Source organism: Protomyctophum parallelum (assembly GCF_964188405.1).
Source record: "Protomyctophum parallelum genome assembly, chromosome: 5".
NCBI lineage: Eukaryota > Metazoa > Chordata > Actinopteri > Myctophiformes > Myctophidae > Protomyctophum > Protomyctophum parallelum.
The window spans coordinates 15,030,465-15,039,008 of NC_139702.1; the positions used below are offsets into that span (position 1 = coordinate 15,030,465).

The following is an 8,544-nucleotide window of genomic DNA, read 5'->3' on the forward strand; positions in this document are numbered from 1 at the left end:
GGTCAACGACCCCATCTCCTGGCCCAAACCCTCACCATAACACCACGTTTTGGGGGTTCGAGACAAAATCAGTGAACCAATATTTATTAATCCAGCGCTTGCTCCATGCGAGCCCGACCCCAGAAAGCACGTTGGCTGGGCCAGGCTACCCGCCCCTCTAGACCAGAAAGCATGCTGGCTGGGCCAGGCTACCCGCCCCTCTAGACCAGAAAGCATGCTGGCTGGGCCAGGCTACCTGCCCCTCTAGACCAGAAAGCATGCTGGCTGGGCCTGCAGGCTATGTTGTCACCAGTACGTCTGACTGCCTCCCTAGGAAGCAGGTGAACAACATATGATAGTGATAAAGAGGACTGTTAAAGAGACATACATCTTTCTCCAACAGATGGTCCCAAGAATGTAATGCTATCAGTAAATCCACAAGATGTTGTCAAAGGAAGCTCAGTCACTTTGACCTGCAGCGCCAGTGGGTCACATCCACCAATCCAGAGCTACATCCTTTACAAAGACAACACGGTCGTGGCACAGAAGAACACAATGAGCATCTCTAACATCCAACCCAGTCACAGTGGAACATACCACTGTGAGGCATGGAACGACATCGCTGGAGTCAATTCACCTCCACTCACTGTTGATGTGCACTGTGAGTTTTTGATTTATATATATTTATATTAATTATCTAATTATATTGATGATGATGTGTGCGTGCGTGCGTGCATGGATTGGGGTGGGATTGGCTATGCATGAACCAGTGGCGTGATGAATATGAGATTCCATAATTCTGCAATATTACATGCTCTTATGTCCTTCTGCCTTGTGCAATTTACATGTTACAGTGGACCTATTTTTGGTGATCAGCACCTAGGGTGTCGGCCTTCTCAGGGTGATATATCCTGGAGCCGAATTCCGGTGGCTAGCCTGTATGTATAACAAAGGAGTTTGTTGACCTGAAGGGACAGACTGGTTGATCAAAGATGTTGCCACTAATAATATGCAATAAATGTCGACACCCCACGCCAATGTAAAGTGCTTAAGTAGTGACCTAAAATACAATCATTTGGTCAGTTGGGGCGCAAGCCTATACATGGGAGACGTCAGCCACCCTGCTGGCTGGCGTGAGCTTATGCTATGCTTTACTGCTGTGCTGTACTCTGAATAAACATCATGGAACTTCATCCCGTCTGTTTGCCGTGCACATTTTCTCCTCTGTATGGTATAAAATATACATCAGGCGCAACACTGACCGAACGCTAGGGGGGCCGCTGGAAAATCCATCCCCCCCCACCACCCTAGGGGAGGGGGGGATGGGGGGTCTAACCACAAAAACGTGGGGTTTATGGTTAGGGTCGGACTACAGAGAGATTGTTCCAGTGACTCAATGCACATACAAAACTGCGTTTTGGCACAGTTATTATTATTATTATGAATTACCTGGCTGTGATTCCTCCTCCTCCCATGTGTCTCAAAACGTAAAAGTTTAACCACCTTATCAGCAGCGCCTCGAACAGGTCAAAACTCACTGACCATCTGATCTGTAAGTTAGCCTATCCTATATAAAATGTAGAACACCTGGGAAGTTTTCAGGAGAGGAGAGGGTTAGCATGTTTTAATATGTAGTTAGTGCAACTCGAGAGGAAAGAAAACCTGGCTGCAGCTTACCTGGTGTTGACAGTTGTGGAGCTTTCATTACCGGCGTCAATCTCCTCCTTTCCCCATAAATCCCAAAATGGTGTAGTATAATAATATAATTCCCAAAGTGGGGTCCGGGGACCCCCAGAGGTCCTTGAGCGAGTTCCAGGGGGTACAGCTACATGATAGTTTGGAACCAAATGGACCCTTGTGGCATGTCATATGGACACTCTCAGTTTTTAAAATTAACATTGATTTTGGAATCAATTGGAGTCCCACAGCTAGGAATGGCATTAAAATAGGGTCCGTCCGTCATTTTTCGAGCAGGCGAAATTAATGCCTGGGTATCGAGGCTATCAGTAGCCTAATGGCAAAGCTTGTCAAACTGCGGGTCCTTGAAATTAAACGGGTTGAGAATCACTGCTAGAGCTGTATAAATCTTCTCTTATGGGGGTCCTTCTCTTCTCTTCAAATGGGGGTCCGCGGGCTAATACGTGTCCATTTAGGGGTCCTTGACACGAAAAGGATAAAGTATATCCATTCATCTACTGACCCCCCCCCCAACTAATTTGGGGGGGATACATGTGACGTTGGGAGGGGTCAAAACCCCCCGTCCCCCACCCTGGCATGAACATAAACATATACAGTTAAAGTGTTTGTCCATAACAACAGTGCTATTTGAGTGCATCAATGTTTATTCCTCCACAGACCCTCCAGAAAAGCCCTCAGTATCAGTGAGTCCACCAGGAGGCGTTGTTGAGGGCAGCACAGTGACTCTGACCTGCAGCAGTGAAGCCAACCCACCAGTATCCAGATACACCTGGTACAAAGACAGCAGATCCATCTCCACTGGTCCTCAGCTGGTGATGAACAATCTTTCTCCTACAGACTCTGGACGGTACATCTGTCTGGTGAAAAACACACATGGATCCCACTCTCTAGATTTTCAGCGTAAGTGAACTAAAGTAAAACATCTTATAGTTTTTACGGACGACAAACAACAGCTGCAATAGCCGTCATGAAAATGTGCAGCCAGATAGATACCTACCCTGTATTTTATAAGACCCCAAAATTGACTGCGAAATTAACGGGAAGTCAAATCGACTAAAGCTAAAATGGCTACTGTCTTTTTAACCCATTTAGATCTGAGGACGATTCTACAGATGCCTTCTAAATACTGACAGTTTTCTAAAAAAAAACATGTTTCTATGTCAGTCGTTCTCAAACATTTTCATGTCAAGGACCCCCACAAATATATGTAATTAGCCGCTGATCCCATGTGAAAATATGTTGTTCCAGCGACCCCCCCAGAAGCAAAGACTGTGAAAGAATATATATTCAAAGATTTGCACTACATTTTCAAGACAAAAATAGCAGATCTACAAGCTCATAGCACGGCTGCTATGAGCTTGAACTGCTATTTTTCATGCTTAAAACACAAAAAAGGGGTTCCCGTCCAGAATGGGTTAAAAGTCATCAGAGGCGTAACCGCGATGTAGCGGCGATTTAGTAATGAGACGTTCAAATAATACACAATAAAAATACACAATACACATCTCTCCAGTCTCCACAGCTCCGAAGCTTCCAACGCACTGTGGACCTCCAGAGGTCTACCGTTCGAACAGCATCATGATCACCCGGATGAAGACCATGTACGCACCCAGAGCGACGGTGCTGTACGACTGCATAGTGGGATATACTATGAACGGAGGACGCCCCGATGTGAGGTGTGTGGCTGGGAAATGGACACCTTTAACTCTGATATGTGAAGGTAAGTGTACGTTTGTCGGCAGTACCAGTGTTGATACATACACACGGCGTTGTGTCATCAATATAGCTGGGGGGTGGAGCTATGGGGTAAAGTTCAGAGTTCTCCCAACCGGAATAAACAGTGGGGTGTTGGGTTTTCAAACGCAGATGCTTTAAAATACTACTAATTTAAGGGGGCACGGTGGCACTGAGACACAGCTCTGATATCAATGACTCCCCAGAGCAGAGCCAAAGATACAATAATCCATGAACAAAAATACACAGTAATAACACATCAACACATGATTCAACACAATTAACAATACAATAATATCCCATAACGCCTGGAATAAGAACTACAGGGAGGAGGCCGGGGAGGTATATATATATAGATTATATATATATATATATATATATATATATATATATATATATATATATATACATACACACATATAATAACCTTCTGCCTTCCACGCCTCAATGAACTATCGATTACGCTTAAAAAGCCATTAATTAATAAACAATGTTCATAGAACACAAATTCCAAGTAGGCTACCAACACCATTCGTTTGGAAGTGGGGTATTATTATGCAGTGTTTATACACACAACACAAACCATGGCTGTTTAAAACGTACAGAAAATACAGTTTAAAACATGGCAATGAATACGAGCTAAAGCAGTGTGTAAATCCTGCATATTAAATAGTGAACGGCACTTTGCCAAACGATGAATCCCTGCCAAGTTACAATTACTTAGAATTCACTATGTTCTTGACATCCGACTACTCAGTAGTAACTGTCAACATCGATGTGTCAGACTGCATCATACTTGACCAGGTCATTTCCCAACTAATCAAATCACAAATCACAATCACAAATCTTGAATTTCCTACATTAGCCTACAAAATGCATGTTCATGTACCACGCACACACACACACACACACACACACACACACACAGACACACACACACACACACACACACACACACACACACACACACACACACACACACACACACACTTCTCTCCCTGGCTCTCATGCTCTAGTTGTCTCATCTAGTTGCCCAGTGCGGCAGGCGCACGGACCCGACCGACTATGAACTCAGGATCAGCGGAGGCACTCTGTCCAGTCCTGGAGACCATCCATGGCAGGTGTCCCTGCAGCACAGAGCCAAAAACTCATCTAAGGCGTTCGGACACGTCTGTGGAGGCGTCCTCATCGCGTCCTGTTGGGTCCTCACTGCTGCTCACTGCATGTAAGCTGCTCTAAATGCTAACATGAGCTGCTCTAAATGCTAACATGTGCTAACATGCACAGGTGGTCTTAATTACTGACTTGCTTGTTTCTCCAGTAACAACACCAAGGACATGCAGGTGGTCGTGGGGGGAGTGGACAACGGGAGCGAAGAAGAGTCAGACCAGGTCATCTCCGTGAAGAGAGACTTTGTTTTTCTGGGTTACAGGATAATAGGCAACATTGGCGTTGCTACTAATGACATTGGTGAGGCCATTCATTTACTGTAGGCCTATGTCTTCTTTTCCAGACGAGCTGATTTCTTACCTTAATCTGGTGTTATCTCTGTACGTCTCTGTACGTCTGTCTGTCTGTACGTCTCTGTTCGTCTGTACGTCTGTCTGTCTGTATGTCACTGTACGTCTGTCTGTACGTCTGTCTGTACAGTACGTGTGTACCAGTGTTGATTTCGTCGACTAAAACTAAGACGAAAAATGTTCGTCGACTACCTTTTTTCCACTGACAAAAACTATTGGAAACTAAATTAAAACTAAGCTATGATGACTAAAACAGACTAAATATACTGACAATTTCGTCAACAAATAAAAACTAGACTAAAATGTTAGTAAGGGACTAGTGGATAAGAGACCCAGGGCTCCATTTTCGTCAGCACTAAACCCCTTATCCCTAAACTTCGTTGCCTTTTTTTTTACTATTTTGCAAAACATTTTTGAATAGTTAAAATGGCCAGTCTACAAGCTTGTCAATGTCAATGTAGATTGACTAGTTGAACTATTGAAAAATGTTTTTCAAAATAGTAGAAAAAGGCAAAGAAGTTTAGGGATAAGGGGTTTAGCGATGACGAAAATGGCACGGGTACAACGGGTTCTCTGACACGGGTACAACGGGTTCTCTGACACGGGTATTGCATAGCCGGGTGGGATGGAGCACGTGACATCATCAGGGATGGAGCATGTGACATCATGTGACATTGTTAAGCCCATATATGGAGATCCCTGGTGTCATCAATATTGGCCAACAAATCTACATCTGACCTCAAACCCTTAGATCTCCATACTGTATATGGAGCTGACCTGTTCTAACATTCCATATGTTGATCCTTCCCCACCCATCCTTCCTCTTCGATGTCTCCCTTTTGACTGAATACCTGTCCATTTAAACTAGTCTAGACGGGCAGGCCCGAAAATGCAGACCTCGCCCTTTAGAGCAGGGGTTCTCAACCTTTTGGGCTGGGGACCCCCGGAAATGCTTTGGCCATGTCTCACGATTTACTGTTCTATTGTTTCCTGTGTCTCAGCATTACTCCAGCTGGAAGTCACCGATGACCCATTCTGTGCCAAGGAAACCAGCTATGTTAAATATGCCTGTCTGCCAAACAAGCGCTTCCCCAATGGAAAGGAGTGTGTGGTCGCTGGATGGGGCGAAACTAAAGACGGTACGTATCCAACCACTCACTACCACTAATCACACCTTAAAGGACAACTTCAGTTTTTTTCAACCAAGGGTCATGTTTTAGGTTGTTATTAGAGAAAGTAAAAGATGAGTGTTCATTTTTTTTCCCATTTGCTGCTTTCTTTTGTTTTAGCGATTTTAGCTATTTTTGACAGGGGGGCGGGGGCATTCAAACATGGGGCTAAATGCATCTTTATTTACAAAATATTATGGCGATTTCTTTTTTTATTATTTACTGTAGTCCTACTAGACCCCAATAAATCTGGCCACAAAAGATCACAGGATCTACTGAATGTGAAGGTAGCCTACTGGGGGGGAAGCCACACTGTGTCATAGGCTCAATATGCCAGTTCGTCACATTCAGTAGATCCCGTGATCTTTTGTGGTCAAATATAATTCCTAGGGGTCTAGTAGGACCATGTTCGAATGCCCCCCCCCCTATTAAACCAGCTAAAATCCCTAAAACGAAAGAAAGCAGCAAATGAAAAGAAAATAACACTCATCTTTTACTTTCTCTAATAACAACCTAAAACATGAACCTTGGTTGAAAAAAACTAAAGTTGTCCTTTAAATAATAAATGCTCAATATAACAATACATGGGACGAAAAGCTGAAATTAGATGTCCTAGAAGGATTTTTAGCTGATCTGTCTGTGTGTGTGTTCTTGTTCCTCAGCTGACAACCCACTCAAAATGTCACATGGCCAGCTTTCCGTGATGTCTGAGGAGCGTTGTCAGGACTTCCATAGCTACCTGGACGACACCATGATCTGTGCAGTAGACAAGTTTGGAAAAGTTGGCTCCTGTAGTGTAAGTGTGCGTGGGTGTATTAGGTCACCTTCACACCAGGATGTTATACTGCAACTTAAAATGAATCCTGTCGGCCATTTTTAGTGATTTTTCAAAACCGTCTGGCACTGGCGCGCTAGCGGCCACTATAGCACTGGCAATGATCCATTAAAGGACCACTTCACCACTTTTCAACCTATCTTCATATAATAGGTCCTCACTAATAATCATGAAAAAATGGCACAATGTTTTTCTACTATCTGTGTCTCATAGGAGGGCTGTGGGCAGTTCAGAAACCAGTCTGTGTCTCATAGGAGGGCTGTGGGCAGTTCAGAAACCAGTCTGTGTCTCATAGGAGGGCTGTGGGCAGTTCAGAAACCGTCTTCCAGTGACATCATCAATGGGAAATCCAAGCTAATAGAAACTGCAGGCTTTCTAGTCCTGAAAAGTTGCAATGCGAAAATGGAAGCCATCGTTCTCACGATAATGAAAATCTAAACATCTTTGTAAAAAGAAAAAAAATCTGCCTAATGATGATGTCACTGGAAGACGGTTTCCAAACTGCCCACAGCCCTCGTATGAGACACAGACTGAGTAGAAAAACATTGTGCCATTTTATCATGATTATTAGTGAGGACCTATTATATGAAGATAGGTTTTGTTGCGTCTCAAAACCCATTGGTGTGGTTTGGGCTTTACATTCATACTGGTTCTGTTCTTACATTCATAATGGTTCTGTCCTTACATCCTGTCTCTTAGGGGGATTCGGGCGGACCCCTGATCTGCAAGGAAGATGGGGTTTACTACATGGCAGGCTTGGTGAGCTGGGGGAGAGGCCCATGCGGTGGTGCCATACCCGGCGTCTACACCAACGTCTACCAATATGTGGAATGGATCTCTGGCTGCATCGCTCACCAGGGATCACCATGCAGGACATCGAGTGTCCTTGTGAAGGATGACTATGACTATTAGCAAGCCATCGTGTGGGTGTGCACCTTAGAGTATATATATTAATAGAGACGCCACCGGATTTCTCCTCCTATCCACTTGCATTAAGTTGCTCAAAAAGCGTGTGAGGCGATTTCACTCCTCCTTCCGGGTAGGAACAGAGTGCATTCTGGGATGGATTGGGCCAAATCGTGAACGCGCTGTGCCACTGACTATCATTGCACGCGTTCACGTGTGATTGCCCCCGATATCATGAACGTGCGCAATGATAGTCAACGGACCAGCGCTGGCTCGAGCTGCAATACCACATTCGGCCACTATGTCCATTTCGCCTCAGGGTGCCGTCTCTACTAATATATACTCTAAGGTGTGCACCAGTTGTGAAAAGTAACTAAGTACTCAAGTACTGCGTGTAATTAAGTACAATTTTGAGGTATTTCCAATATGCAATACTTCTACCCCACTACATCTCAGAGGCAAATATTGTACTTTACTCCACTACAATTATTAGAAAACTTTAGTTGTTACTTTGTTGATTTGGATTATTATTACAAAGCACCACTTTAGCCCTATATGTATTTCGGCCATATGAAAGTAGCAGATCTACACGCTCACAATGTGAGCTTGTAGATCGGCTATTTTACTTTTGTAACTCATTTATTGCCAGATTTATTTCGCTCGCTTTGTCCTGTTTAATAAGGGTAAAATTTGCTAAATGTGT

General features: G+C 44.1%; 1 protein-coding gene across 1 annotated transcript in view; it reads left to right on the top strand.

The window, feature by feature from the left end:
* The window catches only part of LOC310858215 (plasminogen-like), a gene marked incomplete at its 3' end in the record, with an annotated part of 17,105 nt that extends 9,258 nt beyond the window's left edge, over positions 1–7,847 (top strand). The window contains exons 6-13 of the mRNA XM_083764323.1: positions 383–640; positions 2,335–2,577; positions 3,200–3,348; positions 4,441–4,532; positions 4,733–4,881; positions 5,933–6,070; positions 6,763–6,896; positions 7,635–7,847. Coding sequence (XP_083620449.1) covers positions 383–640; positions 2,335–2,577; positions 3,200–3,348; positions 4,441–4,532; positions 4,733–4,881; positions 5,933–6,070; positions 6,763–6,896; positions 7,635–7,847 — 1,376 coding nt within the window. The remainder of the gene's footprint in view (positions 1–382; positions 641–2,334; positions 2,578–3,199; positions 3,349–4,440; positions 4,533–4,732; positions 4,882–5,932; positions 6,071–6,762; positions 6,897–7,634) is intronic.
* Positions 7,848–8,544: the final 697 nt, after the last annotated feature.